The 19347-nt window shown below is 41.5% G+C and overlaps 2 protein-coding genes across 2 annotated transcripts; both read left to right on the top strand.

The window, feature by feature from the left end:
• Positions 1 to 849: 849 nt before the first annotated feature.
• LOC143134586 (uncharacterized) lies at positions 850 to 7214 on the top strand. Its single transcript, XM_076295081.1, has 5 exons — positions 850 to 1521; positions 2880 to 2971; positions 4508 to 4607; positions 4717 to 4785; positions 5704 to 7214. Exons 1-5 carry the CDS (start codon positions 1236 to 1238, stop codon positions 6333 to 6335), a joined length of 1179 nt encoding a protein of 392 aa, XP_076151196.1. The 5' UTR covers positions 850 to 1235; the 3' UTR covers positions 6336 to 7214.
• Positions 7215 to 7784: 570 nt separating this feature from the next.
• LOC143134585 (ubiquitin-conjugating enzyme E2 R1-like) lies at positions 7785 to 19123 on the top strand. Its single transcript, XM_076295079.1, has 5 exons — positions 7785 to 8584; positions 9985 to 10071; positions 11204 to 11301; positions 16849 to 16983; positions 17424 to 19123. The coding sequence occupies exons 1-5, from the start codon at positions 8399 to 8401 to the stop codon at positions 17635 to 17637; spliced, it is 720 nt and encodes a 239-aa protein (XP_076151194.1). The 5' UTR covers positions 7785 to 8398; the 3' UTR covers positions 17638 to 19123.
• The last annotated feature ends 224 nt before the right edge of the window (positions 19124 to 19347 follow it).

Raw genomic sequence — 19347 nt, 5'->3', positions numbered from 1 at the left:
GAATTACAGCCTCAGTCCCTGCCCTGTCAAGCTTGATCATCCTTAAGCACACTATGTTGATACTTTGATTTAGTTTATATAGCATATTTAGTATTTAGTATTTTTGTATCATGTTTATCTTCTACTGTCTCTATTGTACAGTGGAGTTTTTTTTATAAGTATATTACTTTTCCAGCTGTAAGTGCATGTTGTGTGTGATGTCTATGCTACAGAGACCTTACATTTCCCCTTGGGGATCAATAAAGTATCTATTTATCTATCTATCTATCTATCTATCTATCTATCTATCTATCTATCTATCTATGTATCTATCTATGTCAATGACGTATTGCAAACTGCAGTTTGACAAAGTTGAAACCTGATTGATGGATACTGTTCTACATTAGTTAAGTCTATGCCTCAGAGAACTAATTATGATATTTTAGGTTTGTGATTATTTCATCTTGAATAATTCCTACATGATTAATAAATACATTGCCTTAAATCACTACATTTTTGCAAATGTTTTGGAACAAACCAGAATGTTCACAAAGCCAGAATGTTTATCTGTTACAGAAATATATTTTTGAGGAACATCTGTGATTTGTATTTAAAAAAAAAAAAATAATAATAATAATAATAATAATAATAATAATAATAATAAACAGCTGAATGAACATCCTCCAAGAGTGGTGATTCCATATTTTGCCAAGAGTGGTGATTCCATATTTTTGTAATCCCATTATGAGACAGAGGCCCCTGACTTTTTAGAATAAAATTGCGCATCTTTTTCGATCATTACGGGTATCTAGTTTGAGATGCAAATTCTATTGGTCCTATGCAAACGCATGGCACTGTTCCCATCGTCACAAATAGGAAATAACAGACAAACATTGTAACAGTAGATGCTTAATGATTTCATCCTTTTAAGTTTGTCCACAGCCAACAATTACATTGATATTGCAACGTAGCCTATGACAGTGGACATTTGAGATACATCGATGTCGTTCTGAGTAGGCTAACAGTGTTAGAACAGTGTGATGTGATTCTAGCTAACCACAGCTCGTAGTAGCCTACTACAACAACTATTGTTAAACAGGCTACGATGTGAACGGTTTTGTATGTGTCTTCGGTCGATCCGGTTAATTTTGTTGCGAATTCGGCAACCATTTAACAGTGCTTAAGCTAGTCGACAACAGCGTGCAAACCTTTGTATTAAGCCTACATAATTCATTCCAAATCTACACATCACATGCATGATGTCAAATCCAGTCGATATACAGACTCAGTTAGCCTCTATTATGGAAGTCTTCGCCAAATCAGCACTAGCTGAGATGAGCAAAGTAATCGACAACGACTCTTCTCTTTTACGGCAAGAGATATCCAGACGAGAAAGGGAGATTGAGGCACTCTGGAGGCGACTGCAACTGACAGAAAATGAGTTGAAATCGGCTCGACAAGCTCAAGCACAAGATAACAAGTCTTCAGTCAACTTGCGTTCAGTTGGAATCCAAGTGAATAATGGGGCGTCGCGTGAGCAAGGTAATAATTCATATATATATATGAATTATATATATCTTAGAAGTTACGAAGAGACTAAATGCTGACAATTCGCCATATTCAACCCGAACGAAGTAGTAGCCTAAGCTGACCATAAACAACAGACACGTTGGAGGGAAAGGTAAGGGAAAGTAGTTGAAGAAGCGCAGGAGGGAATCGACCAATCACACTGACGGGCACATAGGCCTACACGATGTGCGGACAACATTCTTCTACTTCTGCTTTGGCAGACCGATACTTTAATTAAATTAAATGTTAACAATGCAACTTTGCTGTATGTACACGAATGAAAACAGACAATACCAACATACTCAAGCCACCGTGATAAAAGATTAGATTAGATTTGATTAGATTCAATATTGTTATTATGCAGAGTACAAGTAGCCTACAACGACAACGAAATGCAGTGTTGTCTAATCAGAAGTGCAAAAAAGCAGAGAAGTCCAATGTGATATAGCCTTCAAACTATAAACAGGTGGTGCATAGACAACACAAGATATAAAGTGCAGTAGACTAGTATACAGTTGGCTAACGAAGGTGGTTTACAGTACATTAAATATAAATATGTGCAGTGTATAAGCAGTAACCTTATAAGAGCAGAATAAATATGGATATGTAGTAGCAGTAGTAAGAATAATTTAGATATATCCAGTGTATTTACAGAATATATTAGATGGATAGAGATAGATAGATAGATAGATAGATACTTTATTGATCCCCAAGGGGAAATTCAAGTTCTATTATAAGTGTACGGGTGGGGGTGTAAGGGTGTCGTTCAGTGTACGGCACCCTTCCATCACCAACAAACCTCCACAGATGGGGAATGAGGGAGGGCCCATTGTGTAGGCTATGCGGAGGGAGGGGAACAATGGCGCACATACTGGCAGGATGCAAAACAGCTCTTAGCCAAGGAAGATACAGGTGGCGCCATGACAAGGTTCGCTGGTAGCTGTAGCGTTCTCTTGGCTGAAAGCTACAGTCATGCACTACAGCCAGTGACAGAGAGCATCAGCATAGATGTATCCAATAGTAAGACAAACAGAATAAATGGATATTCAGTAACGCAAAAGTCTGCACAATGTAGGCACTCCTTATCTCTGGTAGCCTAATATTTTATGGTGAATGTGAAAACAAGGCTATATGGTTGGACTACATGTCTGCTAGCCTACTGATTTAGGATAGTGCATAACCATTATGACAACATCAAAATAGGAATTAAACGTTTTTACATGTTGAATGAGGAAATTGCATTTGTTCATTCTCTCTTTATACTATTTTGACAGGAAACAATTTTACCTGATCTTGGCCTATTTCAATCCTTCTTTTTTAACACTATACAGTTGGCGTCTCCAGCTGGGCTGGTCCAGCTATGACCGAGAGAGGCCCTGCAGCAGAGTGGAAAGATGCGATTGTGCACTCATTCTCTCTTGAGGTATGCGATTATTTCCTAAAGTTCATTCTGTTTTACCAGAGTTACCACATGTCATGATGTGATATAAGAGTAAATCTGACACAGCCTACTGCTTTGCATTTGTTTTTTATTTCACCAACAGATTTGTGTACATCACCACCTCCTGTAAGAGTTTTGCAATGTTGCTGTATGACCAGTGTAATGAGACAGTAGAGCCTATACTATCTAGTGTTGTTTGAGAGAAGGTACATTTCCTTCTGCATAACCCTATGTACCTGTAGGACCACATTATTCTTTCAGTGTGTTTGCTTGCCACCCCCCCCCCTGCTTTGTTGGTGATGTTTCTAGATGCTTAAGTTCTTTGGTTTAGCAATCAGGTTGCTGTGTTTCACAGTTGTTGGCTACTGGCAGTGCATTTTGCGCCGTTGAAGGAAGGCCTTTACGGATCAGACGGGTGTTGTGCCTTAGCATGGGTGTTCCCATGCTGCCTTGTGCGCGATTTGATTCACGCTGCTAAGGCAGCCTGGAGACCATGGAGCACATTTTCGCCTGAGATAGGAGACCAATCACAGAACAAGGGGGAAATCAAGACGATGATGAGCTATGCACAGACGCATTTGATAGACATCCGTGGCACCCAATAAACGGATCTGGGCATTTTTTTCAAATACGAGAAAATGAACGCTTGGTTCCCAGACCACGTCTCATTGAGAAGTGGTGGCGCTAGCCAGGCTAGTTGTGCCTCCCACCTGCCAGTTGTTTATGGTTAAATCCTGGGTGTGTTGTTTTGAGCCAGTTGTGCATTGCTGTTGTATCCTGTGACACTTTGTATAGTATAAATTTGCTTGATTGTTGATTGTGCCAATAGCGTTTTTACATTGTATCACTGAAAAATAGAAGAAATAAATTAATCTCAAATTAATTACAGCATTTGTTTCATTGGTCAGTAGCCACACATCACGCATCCCACAACGTTGAGCTTTCCTCTTTGCCTTTTAAGTCCATGTTGGTTTAAGGAGGACTTGAAAAAAGGAAATGATCAGATGAACAAATGTTATTGTCTCTATGACAAGTGACAAGTGAAGCGCTGAGGCAAAGATTGTAGCTAGGCGGAGCTCCGCCTATTTACAGTCTGTGAGTGAGGTATGATTCGCTGGGCCAAATTTAAGACAGGAAATGGATTTAAAGGTGTTTTCTGTCCATCAGCGCCTCTTACAGGCCATGCAACAATAATGTTGACGTGGTGAATTCATGACCTGCATTTTTAGAGCTGAAATGTCAAGGATGTCACCCATTCACATTGATGTCAGGGGGAAACAGGTGAAATACAAAGACAAGAGAAAAGACTTTACAAAACCTGGAGTGATGTGGCAACTTGGGTGGAGATAGCAGATCTGTTAAATTTAGTTTTTGCTATTTATCTTTAGTATTTACCCCCTGAACACAGTCCAGCCCCCAGTTTTCCCCTTTGTGCTCATAAAACTGCTAACTGTTCTGGGTGTTTTTAAGACAGTGTGGTCTGATTGTCTTTGTTTTGCCTCTGTTGTGACATGCCAGGTGGATGTGGAGGAGGAGGACGATGAGGAAGATGAAGAGCAAGGGCCTTTTCAGATCAAAGAGGAGAAGTCTGAAGAGGAGCCATGGAACAAGGCTGATGGTAATGCACAAATACACTCACACACACACACACACACATGCACACCCACGATCACACACTTACGTTTGGTAAGGTATTCGTATGTTAACCAGAGCTTCTGTTCTCACAGGTGGTGCTGAGGTAGATGGAGAAGACTGCTGGGAGGAGGAGGTAGACACGACAAACACACCTGGAGAAGGTATGGGGTCTCACAGGTGCTGTGTTAGGTGGTGTATGAGAACGCACGTGAGAAGACAGGGAGCAGAGGTGTTTGCCTCTTTGTTGAACTCGCTGACACTTACAGCTGCTAGGCAACAGTAGATTAAACAGACGTGACACAAACCTAGAAGTGTAATCTTTGGACAATGTAATGCAAGGTCGCAGAAGCTGTTCTGATGTCATGTGAAAGGTTACTCCAGCTGCACCTGCTGAATTTTGTTGCCAAACCAATCAGAATGCTTAATCTTGGTGCACAAAACAGTTCTAATCTTTCTAGTTTTTTCTAGTCTACAATTTATATTTAACATCACTGCTGTGTACAGCATGCAGTGTACTACTAAGTGATATGTACTGTTTTTTAGCCACAGCATAATCAGGACACACATTTCCTCACAGATTAGTCTGTTTGTTTGCGTGTATGCACACGCATACATAGGAGATATTTCTGGGTGGAAAATAAATTATTTTAAAAAATGTAGACCTCTTTAAAGCCATTTCTGTAAATATTATAATATTCTCATAAAATACAAATGGCTTTAAACTGACTGAAAATTAAATTTAATGTAAATGAAATGTCATTTCTGTTTTGTCAGAAATTGTGCTTATGAGTAAAATTAAATTCCAGATGTAGGTATTTCATTTCATTTCTAAATTTGGCAAGATATTTGCACTGATATGTGGAATAAAATGAGATTTGCATTTTACATACCTTTGCATATAAATGTGCCAATATCCATGTATCCATTCTTTCTCTCTCTTTCTGTCCCCCTGTATGTGTGAATGTGTATATGTATCCATTTCACGTGTGGTCATGTGTGTGTGGGTGCATGCATGCGTATCTGTATCTGCCTGTGACTGTATGTATCGATTTCTGCATGTGTGTGTTCTCGTGCCGCAGAGGTCTTGGGTCAGCGTGCCCCTGCTGACCCGAAGCTCTACGGCACTTGGGAGGACTGCAGCGCCGACAGGGACACGGGCCTGACCGCAGACCACCCGCAGGAGGCCCCTCCTTCCTCGCTGCCCATGCCCCACCTCCTTCAGCAGCCACACCCCATGTCCCACCCCCCGCTGGCACACGTGCTCCAGCGAGACCAGCGCTGCCTCCTCTCCTCCCACCATCAGGACCCTCCCCCTCCCATCCCACCCCTCCCGCATCGCCACTGTGATGTCACCAGCGGTTATGGCCCAGCCGAGCACCCATCTGCGTCCATGGGCGTCGGTGCTGGTGGGGAACCCGTGGAGGGTCGTGACGGGGGCAAGAGGTCACGCTGCGGCCAGTGTGGCAAGACGTTCACCACGCACTTCTACCTGAAGATTCACCAACGGATCCACACAGGGGAGCGGCCCTTCACCTGTACGGCCTGCGGCAAGCGCTTCTACTGCACGTCGCACCTCATCTCCCACCAGCGCTGCCACACTGGCGAGAAGCCCTACAGCTGCCTGGAATGCGGCAAGGCCTACTCCCACCTGAACTCCCTCAAGTTGCACCAGCGCAGCCACGCCGAGGAGGGTGGCCTGGGCTACGCCTGAGGGCAAATACCTGGCCTGGCATCTGGCATGGCATGGCACGGCTCCAACTCCCCTGGTGAGGGTGGCCTGTAGAGAGAGAGGGTGGGGGCCTGTTTGGTAAGAGGCATGTGGGGTATATCTTGGTATGTGATATACCACTGGTTCATTCTGAGGCCATGCCCTATGCTGTGCCCTTTTTCTTGGGTGAATGGTGTGGCTAGTGGGGGAGAGTCACGGAGGACATGGGCTTATGGTAGGGTTGTGGGTGTTTGGGGCTGTTTTGTGTGTAACCAGCAGCCCTTATACTGGTTACTGGTCGTCCGACACCAGCTGCCCCCAAAATCCCCAACCCCCACGCCACAGTAAGATGACCTCAAACTGATGCACAAGGCTGAATGTGTCGAGTCAAAATGGGGGTAAACAGCTGGGGCTCAGAACACTTTCATTTTGTGTGTGTGTGTGTGTGTGTGTGTGTGTGTGTGTGTGTGTGTGTGTGTGTGAGAGAGAGAGAGAGAGACTATGTGTAAACTGCATGTTTGTATATGTGTGTGCATGCTGTTAATGTCTGTCAGACCAAGAGAGCACAACCACAGCAGTCCACTGCTAAAACAAGACAAGAAAGACACTTTGAAGCTTCGAACATATCTGATGTACAGACCCTGACCGCTCAGATAAGATAGAGATGACTGTCACTGTGGGACGACCCTGGACCAACAAGCCTTGAACACAAAATTGAATTTCTATGGGTGTTGCAAGCTAAAGTGTCACAAGTGTTGACATCCCCTGAATGCCTGAGGTGTTACCAGATGCTTTGTGCATAAAGATAAAGAAAAAACTGTGCTTGCTGTCACATTCATTTAATTGCACAAAATGTTGAATCAAATAAAAGGGTTTTGTGTTTGTCTGTGTAGGCCTACAACTTACTTTCTTACAAGTGGGGGACAGGAACAGAAATGGCTTTGTGTAGATCTCAATAGTGGATCATCAGAGCTTTGGAATGAAGCAAAGCAAGGTCCTTCTAAGCTACTGTTGTACAACATACGTTTTCAGGAGAAAATTCCCCAGGCCAGTTTTTAGCATAGATGTTGGGCAATAGCCTACATTAAATTAATTTAGAGCTTGTTTTAGAGAAATAATAATAGCAATTTATTTACATAGCACTTTTCAAGCACAGAACATAAAGTGCTTTACAGACAAACAAGAAACCAAACAATAGTAATAATAATAAATAAATAATAGGACAAACTTAACTCAATATAAGAAACAAACGGGAAAATATACAGTACCAAAGCAAACAAATAAAAAATCATGATAATAATAATAAATAAAATGTTTGCTTTGGTGATATTTAAGCGTGTTATATTTCCAACACAACAGTTCCTAAACAAAAGGAGGAAACGTATGTTTGAATGAACTTCATTTCCCAGTGTTCAAGGCGCTCTTTATTGACCAGTAGCGAAGAGAGAAAACACTCATAATACACCAAGCCAACACACTTGCGTCGGTTCAGATGTCTCTAATCACTCAACGCGAGTAGTTGGTGGTTTTTATTCTCTGTTATTTTACGCGTAACGTAGAGGATTGGCTAGTTGTGTTATAAAGATATCGGTTAATCTCGGCACGTCCATTACCAGTGGTTTAGTGTTAAAACGTAGACATTTATTTGCTTTGTAGCTAGCTTGGCTAGCTCTGTTCGGCTCAGAAAAGTAATCGTGTCGATATTTGTTAGCCTAGCTAATTATCCTACGGGTGATCATTGGTTGTTTTAGCTTGTTTTTTTCATGGACATCAGGCCAAGTAATTGCCCTTTGTTCAACAACTCTTGACTGACTTTTTGACTACCAGCGACAATTTGTGAGACACGGCATAGTGTATTTTTTTCCGAGCTATACCTTCTTAGCTCGTATTATAGTGCTACCGAAACGAGAACTCCAAACAAACAAAGAAGGTTTTGTATAGAAGCTAGGTTCGCTAGCAAATATAGCTGGCTGGCTGGCTGGCTTGCTAGCTACGTTAGCTAAACAGTACTGACAATTGCATCTAATTGGTTCCAAGTTAGATAACCAGCCAAATATCTTTGTAACATGGCTCAACACAGTCATACTCAGGTTGCGAGCTCGCAAAAGGCACTAATGCTTGAAATGAAAAGTCTTCAAGAGGAACCAGTCGAAGGTTTCAAAATAACACTGGTGGACGAAGCAGACTTGTACAACTGGGAAGTAGCCATTTTCGGACCCCCCAACACACATTATGAAGGGGGATATTTTAAGGTAACATTAATTTAACTTATTGTTTTATATCTATATAATGTTAACGGGCATTTCGTTTTCCTCCGCTTGCTAGCGGGCCAAGACGCTATATTTAGATACCAGTGGCTAGCTGTTCTCACCTGCTATAAATAGTAGGCTAAGGTAGCTTGCTATCTGGCTTCTAATTAACGTTAGCTGGCTTTGTGGCCAGTTGCTTGGTTGACACAATATCAGCCCTGTATTGATATAGCCTGCCTTAACGTAACCACTTTTGTTCGAACTGGAAAAAATACGTTTCTTCCGCCTAAACCTTAGGTAACACTATGTAGGTAATGCTTCGCTAGCTGGATAGGCTGTCAGCTATCTAGCTGCAGTCTTTGTTCCTAGTTCTCAGAGCAGTGTTCAACAAAAGAATAATTGGCTAATAACCACACTACTTCCAGGAAGCATATCGTCAGATCCTTTGTTTATTAGTGTTTACCAACAGACACAATGTGTTACTGATGCTGTGCCATCAATTCAATTACATTAGCAGCTATCTGAATTATGTACATTTTTTGTACACTACGTGTAAAATCACTACATGGTAGCCTATACTTTTGTACTTGAAATGCAACTTCAAAGAAAGGAACACCTCTGAAACGGATAGCTCTCAGCGAATATCCACACAATGGACACATTGACCCTTTCTCTTGGCATCTACTTGTGTTTTCTAAAAAACAAAATAAATTTAGATGCATAAGGTAAAACTCTTGTCAAGTTAAATACATAACTTTTTTGTCACTAACATATGAACTAATTCTAGGACAATAATAGAACAGAGGCAGGAATGCCGTAACCTCCGGATTAGGGAATAAAGTAGGTCATAACGAGGAAAGTTCAGATCTCGCCTTTGTTTACTTTTAGTCGTACATTGGACTTGGCAGGTTCTGTAATGTCAACACTCGGCCCTGGCAGATTGGGACTCCTTGCCCAGACCTGAATAGCTCCCAGGGGCTGCGATCCATCCCCAGGGGCCGCCTGACAGGTCATGTGCCAGACATTTTTGCACCAGAACCCGACCCCTGAAGAGCAGAGACTGTATTTTAAAAGAGCAATTGTGTCTATGTATATACTTATTATTATTATTATTATTATTATTATTATTAAAATAATAATAATAATTAAAAAAAGAAACAAAAAATAATTTCATTGATCACTGATGCAATCAGTGGTTTTATGACCTTAATAAATATTTGAGGTGGGGTGTCAAGATTTAGGAACTACTTACCTACAGGGAGTTGTTGAAAGGTTTTGTGATGAAATTGTTTTTGTCTCAGAGCTGGTTTAACTGGAAAGGGTAGAGCTGTCTTGTTTGCCTGACAATGAAACTGAAGTTCGTCTGTCTGTGTTTGCCTTATGTTTCCCCACTGCCTTTTTAGGCCCGAATCAAGTTTCCCATCGACTACCCTTACTCTCCCCCAGCCTTCCGCTTCCTCACCAAAATGTGGCACCCCAACATTTATGAGGTAAGAGCAACATTGCACATACACTAGTGACAGCATGATTTCTGTTGTGTCTTGAAGGACATGGCCCTGTACGGTGTCCTGGCCAAATCAGACCACCTGTTAAGTAAATCTCCATTTAGGGAAGACGACCTCAAAAGTACCACAAACCAAAAAAATGTCTTTGTCCTTAAGCCACAGCCTGGGGATTAGAGCCAGTGGAGTTTGTTTTTGTTCTAGGAAAGGATACCATTCTAGTTGTGTTGCAACCACTCTGCTCTACTTTAGGGCGGGGAGTAGGCTGACTATAGGCATAAGGGAGGGGTAGGGGGTGTCGTGACTGAGCCTAAGGGCCTACATGGATAACTGGAGGTGGATGGTGATGTTCTGGCATGTTTCAGACACCGCACGTGAGAGTCCTTCCTCTCAAGGCTCAGGCCAGGAAGCAGAGAACTCAAACAGGGCCTCAGGGGATTTTTTGTCACCGGGGCCACATGTTAGTCAGGTCTGCCGTGTGGTGGTTTCGGGCTGTCATTATCGCTCATTATTATCACGTCTCGAGTGTTCTTTTGAACAAAGATGGACTTGCAGAGTCCTGTTTCGCAGTAGCTGAAGTTAGTAAATGGGCAACGGAAATGAGATGAATTTTGAAGTTGTCATGGCATTCATTGACTACAACATGGTTACTTTCATCATAGATACACAGAAACCGAGCACAGTCTTCAGTACCAAATCAAGTTTGTTAGTGTCCATTCATGGTTGTAAGACCAGTATGTGTGAAGTTCAAATAGATATACATGTTAAACAGCTGAGTTTTGAGATTTAGGTGAGGACTTTATTTTTCACGCAGATGGAACACGCAGCCTTTTTTCCAATCTGATAACAGGGTCTGTTTTGAACCACTGTGATCATTATCTGTGATTAGTTCATGATAGTTGATTGATTTGTTGTCTCTGACTGGAATTAGTCCATGTTTGAGTACTTCAAATTGTGACTAAAGACTAGTACCTATATCCCCATAGAATGGTGTTCTTTTGTGTATAGTTCTGCCAAATGATAAGTCACTGTGTGATTTGACTTTTTGCTGTTGCCTGTGATTGTTCCATGTTTGGGTTCTAATGTTGTTGTGATAATGGCATGGGTGTGTCCACTTCAGAACGGTGATGTGTGCATTTCCATCCTGCACCCTCCTGTGGACGACCCCCAGAGCGGAGAGCTGCCCTCTGAGAGATGGAACCCCACACAAAACGTCAGGTAAACACAGTGCACAAATTACAGTTAACAAATTACAGTTAACAAACAGCACACATTTTTATAAAATAAACATCACAATAGGGCCAGTCATCTTGATACCAATTGTCAGCACCACGGGTCAGGTTTACAGTCTTGTGATTCAGGAAAACTGCAAACTGAAGGCATCCCAACAGAAATGAAAACTCACGTGACTGTGTATTCTCACATAAAGCTGAAATATGAAATGGCGTTGCACAAGAAAAATGGAATTAGATATTCTGCTATTTTAGATTAATTTTACGTATGTCGTTGCTTTTGCATTAGGGCACTGGATTAAAGGAAACCCAATTATTTGCCGTCTACCCCAGAGTTAGATAAGAGGATACATACCCTTCTCTGCGTGCAATAACCCAGCCTGACACCGTTTGTCTGTCTAGGCATAATTCACTTGAAGTGGGTTACACCAATTATCCCATCACTCCCTTTAGCTATAGGCTAATTGAAACTATTGTTTTCAATTTATATTTTGCCCACATAGTGCTGCTGTTGTCCCCATAAAGATACAGTACATTTGCATATGGCTGTGTTTAATACCGCACGCCAGTTCGCAGAGCATCTGGTCACACTCACGCCATTGCTGCCCAATTTATGACGATAGGCAGGAGACAGAAATACAGAAGTGATGTTATTCTGAGACCTATGTTTACAAAAAAATAATGAGGACCGCTTTCTGTGCAATGTGCATCAGTATGAGTAGCATTGAAAGTTGCTGTCATCACACCACCTGCAAATCTATCCTAAAACCATCCATCCCATCTCGGATTGTGGTTTTAGTCAGATTTAATCACAGCATAAATAAATCGTATTTATGACTTTTTCAATCGTCCCTCCCTATATTACACTGGTAACTGTCATCTATTAATTTCTTCTGATATCCTGACCATAGAGACAGGCTTATCCCAATGTATTCTACAGTATACCAAAGCAACAACAAGCCGTTGCCACAAAGACACTGTGATGAAAGCGGAGACAGGAACTCTTTAATACATATGTGCCTGTCTGTATTTTATGTGTGTTTGGCTGTGTACACGTACACACACACACATACACACACACACGCACACACTATGGTTTCCTGTTGACGACATACTGCTGAGTGTGAAAGGAAGTTGGCGTCAGTCCCCTCACCCTCTGCTCTTTCTACATGTGGCCTTCCCATCCCCCGCTCCCTGCGTGGTATCTCTGACCCCTGATTGTCCAGGGTAGCCTGAACTCCCCTCAACAGCTTCAGCTTTAGTTCTAATGACAACTTTTGAAAGACCACTAAAATGTTTCTGTGAGAACTTGGCTTTCAGCATTAAGCCTGTTCTTATTCACTGTTTGAATGTAATTTTTAAGTATTGTTTGATCCAAAGTAGATGTTTGTTTGTGTGTGAATAATACCTGTTGAAGGCTCCCCTGTATGAAAGCTTTTAGTCCTTCACATTCACATATCAAGCCAGTAATTGTCATCGAATCTTATAGTTGATCTCGCCAAAACAGTAATTAAGCACAGAGACATTGAAGGGCCGCTCTTTAACTTAAACTTAAGTCATTTCTTCGCTGATTTTTCTCATTGGTTGTCACATTTTGACGCGACCATGTATCAAAAAATAGTGCTGCTAGGATTCCCATTCAAAACTCCATTTGACCCAAAAACGACAACACGGACAAGCTTAAGTGGAGCTTCAGACGTAATTATGCTTTTAAATGAAAGTTAGACTTATATACATTCACAAAAACACCCTAGGATGCATTTTGGCGAGAGTTACACTTTCAGAGAGAAGTTTATGCTTCCAGGAGTCCAGAACTATTGCCACTTTTGATGTGTGACTGCTCCCGTAGTTGTAAACGAAGCAGCGCTTGAGAGGTTGGTTGCTATATAACTCCCAACCACTAGATGGTAGAATTTCTTAGAACCCGATTGAAGCAAGGTGCATCAAAAAACACACCCTTTCTTCTCTGTTACATTGCTCCGCAACTGTTCATCGCAGCGAGATGAAACAGAGCAGAAGTGGGCCTTTCCAACGAGACCACGCACTTGTCTGTACGTTAAAGTATGAAAATTAAGAAAAATCATGAAACTAAATCAAATTGCATCATATTTACAGTCTACTTCTCTGCGTTCACCTGCGCACCCATTACTCTCGTTTGAATTACTCACTAACCCGTGAACGCATAGATATGGCAAGCATCAGATCAAAGAGGAGATACAGGGCTATCCATTGGTACCAAGTATGTCGATCCTTCTGGCTTATGAAAACAGACGAAGTGACTGCAAAATAATAACGTCATGTACAAAAACCAACGCTGCACACCCATTACTCTTGTTTGAATTACTCGCAGACATGTGATCGGATAGATATGCCACACATGTCAGATGAAAGAGGAGACACAGCTATCATTTGATACCGAGTACATCCTTCTGGGTTATAAAACAGACGAAGTGACAGCAAAATAATAACTTCATATAGCTCGACTTACCTCACGTTTTTGTGGCAAAGCATGTTTATAATCCAACGCTATTGTGTGTTTCTCTATGGCAAAGAATGTTCATAATCCGGTTTTGAGATCCTAGCAAATTCCTGCATGGCATCCAATTCAAGGCTCACATTGCATCCCAATTTGTTCGACAAAGAAACACCTTTTTTGCCTTTACTTTGTTCATGGCAATGCAGTAAAAAGTTGTAGAGAATCATGAGTGCAGACACCATAGGCACACACAGGCCAGGCTAACACGTAAACTCAGGTCAAGTCAGATCAGTTCGTGTCAGATATGAAGCGCAGAAAGGTCATTTTTAATCACTAAATAAAAAATTGCATTTATTTATGTAAGGCGCACACCACATATGTCTAAATTGCTCAGCCCCAGAGAATCCCTCCACCATGGCAATGATATTGCCAGATTCAGGACAGTCTGCCCTACACACACATGAAATGCATATAGAGCTATGAGCTTGCTGTGGTGAGATACATATTTGTTTGATGATGGTAAACGCACACCTTGTGAGGTGCTCATGATGGTAAATAAGACTTGGAGTGTGTGTGAAATGTGTCGTGGCACACTCAGAACTTCAATATGCAGTTATTTATTAAACCAACGTTTCGGCTTGCGCCTTCATTAGGGTCATTTTCACACACAACACAAGTCATTCAGGATTCCTTTATGTTACACATGAGTCTCTTGATTGGACAGGTGTTAATTGGGGGCGTGTCAGGAGTCCATTCACAAATCCACATGACAAAATGCAGGCTCTTGCTGCTAGGGGTGGGCGATATATATCGTCTGCGATAATATCGTGATTGATGTTTTAACGATGTGCAATTTGACATTATCGAGTATTTAAATTACTTATGGGGAAAAAACACTCGAAATCACGCATTGAAGACTCATACATTCCCAGGAGGGAGAAGCCCCTGGCTGCAGCAGAGCAAGTGTCACGTGATCACTACGTTATCCCACGCACGCCTAATGTTTATTTTGTGCAGCGAGAGTAGCCTACTTGGGATTTTATGCGGCTACTTTTGACAAGTATCTGTTCAAGTAGCATTGATGAGTCACGTTTTTCCTACATGGTATTATATGGAGAGAAAACATTAGCCTTTGAGTATTTTAATAGTCAGTTGTAAACAAAGAACTATTCTCAAGTAACTCTTTTGTAAATGGACTGAAGTTCGCTGTAAATATCTACGTTTACCGATTATGCTAACGTTAGCATCTCTATGGGATTTCTCATATACATTAGCCATAAGCTAACGCATTAGTTTCTATTCTGTAACTTGGAATAGTAGCCTCTTGGAAGGCTAGTGCTCTTAAACAAAACATAGAAGGAAATAACTGATATGTACTCTGTTGGTCTGCTTAGTTTTACAGTGAATCCTATGTAAAGGTTTGAAAGGAACTTCAGCCTCAGACTTTCTCTTGGGAAACTGTTGGCCTATTCATCTTTAATGTAGCTGGCTAGACCATGTCATTGCCACACACCCAAGTGGGGGCAGAATTGGAAATGTCATAGAGTGACAATGCATTGGTTGATTTGGTTAAAAAGTCACAGGTTAGGTTATTGGTTATTATTGTAATGATGCTATTCATAAATAATTAGCGGTAAAGTAACTCAGACTTTAACAAAACATTTTTTAAAGGATATCGACTAATTATCATTATCGTCAAAATCACAAAAAATATTGAGATATTATTTTTTGTCCATATCGCCCACCCCTACTTGCTGCTGCAACACGGTGTGGTTTTGATCAGTGGTGCAGACATGCAAAATATACACTTATGAACACACTATGTATGAAAAATATTATAAATGTGTTTACATTACATACATCATAGCATACGTTCAATCATACATCTCATCATAGAAAACATTTTAAATCAAATTCAGTGTTAAGACCATGAGGTGCTGGAGAGCCCAATCTATATATCCATTCAGCCTCTCTTTGTAGAAGGATTCTGTCCAAATTACCACCCTGACGAGGTTTCTCGACTTTTTCAATACCAATGTAGCGCAATGAGGCAACAGTATGCTCCATTTCAATAAAGTGACATGCTAACAGGTATGTGTCGTTTCTACATCTAATTGTGCTCCTATGCTCCGCTATGCGTTGTTTAAGCTGGCGTGTCGTTTTCCCTATATACACTTTCCCACATGGACATGTGATTACATAAATTACTCCAGTGGTTGAACATGTTATGATGCCCTTTATTGAGATCTTTTTCCCTGACCTTGGATGTTTAAAGATAGAGATGGAGATACATGTCAAAATGTAAGAATTTTTATAATACGCTATTTATATTTTAATTCTTTAAAAATCTAAATAAAATCAATGCTAGTACTAATACATGAAATGATCTGGATAGCCTAGACTCTGCTGGAAAAAAAAAGTTTTTAAAGCAGTGGCTCTGGAAAGTATCAGTGATGTTTTTATTCAAAGTGATCTTATGGGAAATTCTTTCTTTTTTTCATAAATGGTTCAGCGAATCAAAACAGATTATTACCAGCAATGGCACTTTATAGTTGGTAGCGATTGCTATTTAGATAGAGAAGTAAAGGGCTTATAAAGGGATCAATATAGCTCCATAAAAAATACTGGTAAGTCATTGTTGTATTTTCCAGTAGAGTTCACACACATATTGCTGTAGAGGCATGTATATTATTTTGAAGAATATAATTGAGTTAGTGAATGTGTGTGCTTATTTAACTTTGAAAACACCAATATCCCACTATACCTGTGCCCTAATGGTGTGACTAAATGATGGCAAACCAAAATGCCCCCCCAAAAAAGGTTGCTCTTTTTAAATGTACTTGGTATAGTGTTGTTTCTCTCAGTTCATCTATGCCCACCATTTGACTAGCTCACATTGACAAGCTGGTTCTTATAAGAAACAATCCCTCACTGTGAAGTCCTTTACTGGACTTTTCCCCCTTTGTATTTGGGAAATGCTATTAAACATTCTCCTGTCTAAGTAGTGTATGGAGTTGTGCATCCAAACTAAGTGCTGATGAAGTTCTAACCCCCCAGGACCATCCTGCTGAGTGTGATATCTCTGCTGAACGAACCCAACACGTTCTCCCCGGCCAACGTGGACGCCTCTGTAATGTACCGCAAATGGAGGGACAGCAAGGGCAAGGAGCGTGAGTACGGCGAAATCATCAGGTGAGAACGAACACACACACACAGGCAACAAAGTACTATGGACTAAAACACAATATGTTAAAATACTTGTAAAACTGCTGAATGTGGAGCTTTATTGTTCTCTTCGTATACCACGTTGTGATTACGCTAATAAATACTGTAATCATTGGCATACAATGAGGGTGGCTGTTCTTTTTCCAAAATAGTGAACTAGTCAACATGCTGTGTAAAGGCTTGAGGTACACATAAGAGACTTCTAACAAGTTTCTGAAGTGAAGATCCAAGTTTCAAAAATTTGGTGAAAATTCTAGACCTCATGTTGAAAAGCCACCACAGACTCAGTAACCTGTATTGGTGGCCATTATGTTCTATATGCACTTTTGCTTTGCGTTTAATTACCATACGTATAGACAGGGGTTATATGAAGCTAACCATGCTCTTCCCTCTGTCTGTGTCCACAGGAAACAGGTGTTGGCCACCAAGGCTGACGCTGACCGCGACGGTGTGAAGGTACCCACCACTTTGGCAGAGTACTGCATACGCACGCGAGCCCCCGCCCCCGACGAGGGTTCCGACCTCCTCTACGATGATTATTATGACGATGACGACCTCGAGGAAGAGGACGAGGATGACTGCTGCTATGCCGAGGACGACTCCGGCAACGAGGAGTCATGACAACTCACCGGCTCGTCTTTCATCCACCCCCACCCCCCTAACCCCTCCTAAAAAAATAAACAACACACACACACTTAACTGCAACATCTCATAAGCACACACACACACACACACACAAACGCCCCCTGCCTCCCGTCCCACCCGTATACACACTCATGGACTTCTACCACAGATACTAATGCCAACATGCATACACACACACACACACACACACACACACATACACAACCTGTTGCACACAGACGAGCATGCAATGCCCCCTCTGTCCCCCTCCTGCTGTGGACAGACCGATGTTGAAATGGACTACAGAAATTTCTAGAGTTTATTTCTAATATTATTCCTTTTTTGTTTATGATCTTTTCCTCTTCCTATTATTTTATTTTATCATCTTTTTTAGACGATGAACAAGTGGCATCCCATTATTCATCCCTTCCTCTTGGTTTTTTTCCCTCCTTCCAGGGTTTTCCATGCTGCGTGTTCTCTGGCCTGTGTTGATATGCCCTTTTGCGCCCCCCACTCTTCCCACGTTTGTGTGTGTGTGTTTACCTTTCACTGCTGAGGCGCTGCAGGTCAGAGTGCTTCTTTTGCGTTCACCAGAACAAAACCATATTACCAGAATTATCTGGGAGCATCCTATCTAGGTAAACCACAGGACGACAACAAACTGCATAAGCAAGCAGAAGGCCAGCGTAAGGTGAAGGAAAGGAAAGCGTACCTATGGCCTTTGGAGAGCCCTTCTCTCCATCTCTCTTTTCCCTCTCTCTCTCTCTCTCTCTCTCTCTCACTGGCAGAAAGAGCGATTGTGAGAGTGGAAAAGTATGAATCATCTGGAGTCTGCTGGGAACACTACATCCCCATGCTCCCCTAATGCCCCTCCAGTCAGAAAGGACAAACCCCATCAATTTGCTGAAATGGCCTCAACTGTAGTGGGGTGAAACAATACAAAAGGACATTTTTCTTTAGAGCAGAGTGCTATCAATGTGTGTGTGTGTGTTTTTCCTACCACCCACCACACATAAAAGAATAGATCTGTCTCATGCAGGAGTGTTGTCCTGAGTCGGAAGGGGTCTTGACATGACACTACCACATCATTCAGCTTCAGACTTCAAAAAGGAACCATAGCTTAAGCCACTGGCAAGGCTGGGTTTGATGTTTTCCATTTCATTTTTCCATTTTTTTTGTGTGGTGGAGATAATGATGTGGGTCAGATGGGGTAGGCTGAGCGAAGTTCATGTTTTGCTGTCGCCATTGTTACTCTTCGTATATTAGTGTGCTTGTTTTGTTTGCCTGATTCGTGGGTGTCGGACGGGCATCTCTAAATGATAGATGGACAAATAGGGGGAAACAAACTTGGTGGAAATGATTTTATCGATTTGATTGAATTCCAGTTTAAAATGGATTTATACACAAATTATGTACCCATATTGTGTTTTTATCATAATGAGAATTTATTTAATGTGTGTGTGTGTGTAGGTTTCATGCTGGTGCTAGCGATGGATTGGGTTTCCTGAATCTTTATTCTCAAGCGATTGTGGATGGTATTGAGTCACTGATGGCATCAACTTTTCCTCTCCCTGCTACTCTTTCCGATCAGATGCTGGGTGAGGGGTGCTTGTAGCCCACCCAAGAACCATGGACAATGTACTTGGTTTTTTTTTTTTTTTTTTAGTTTTTTAAAGATGTTTGAGAGTGTTAAGAGCTGAAATGCTG

The sequence above is a fragment of the Alosa pseudoharengus genome, unplaced genomic scaffold (assembly GCF_046254945.1).
Source record: "Alosa pseudoharengus isolate Yale_2024_CS ecotype anadromous, Long Island Sound unplaced genomic scaffold, YU_APseudo_1.1 YU_APseudo_1.1_scf_2, whole genome shotgun sequence".
Classification (NCBI taxonomy): Eukaryota; Metazoa; Chordata; class Actinopteri; order Clupeiformes; family Clupeidae; genus Alosa; species Alosa pseudoharengus.
Note: the sequence above shows the minus strand (reverse complement) of the source record. Positions and strands in the feature narration are given on the sequence as shown.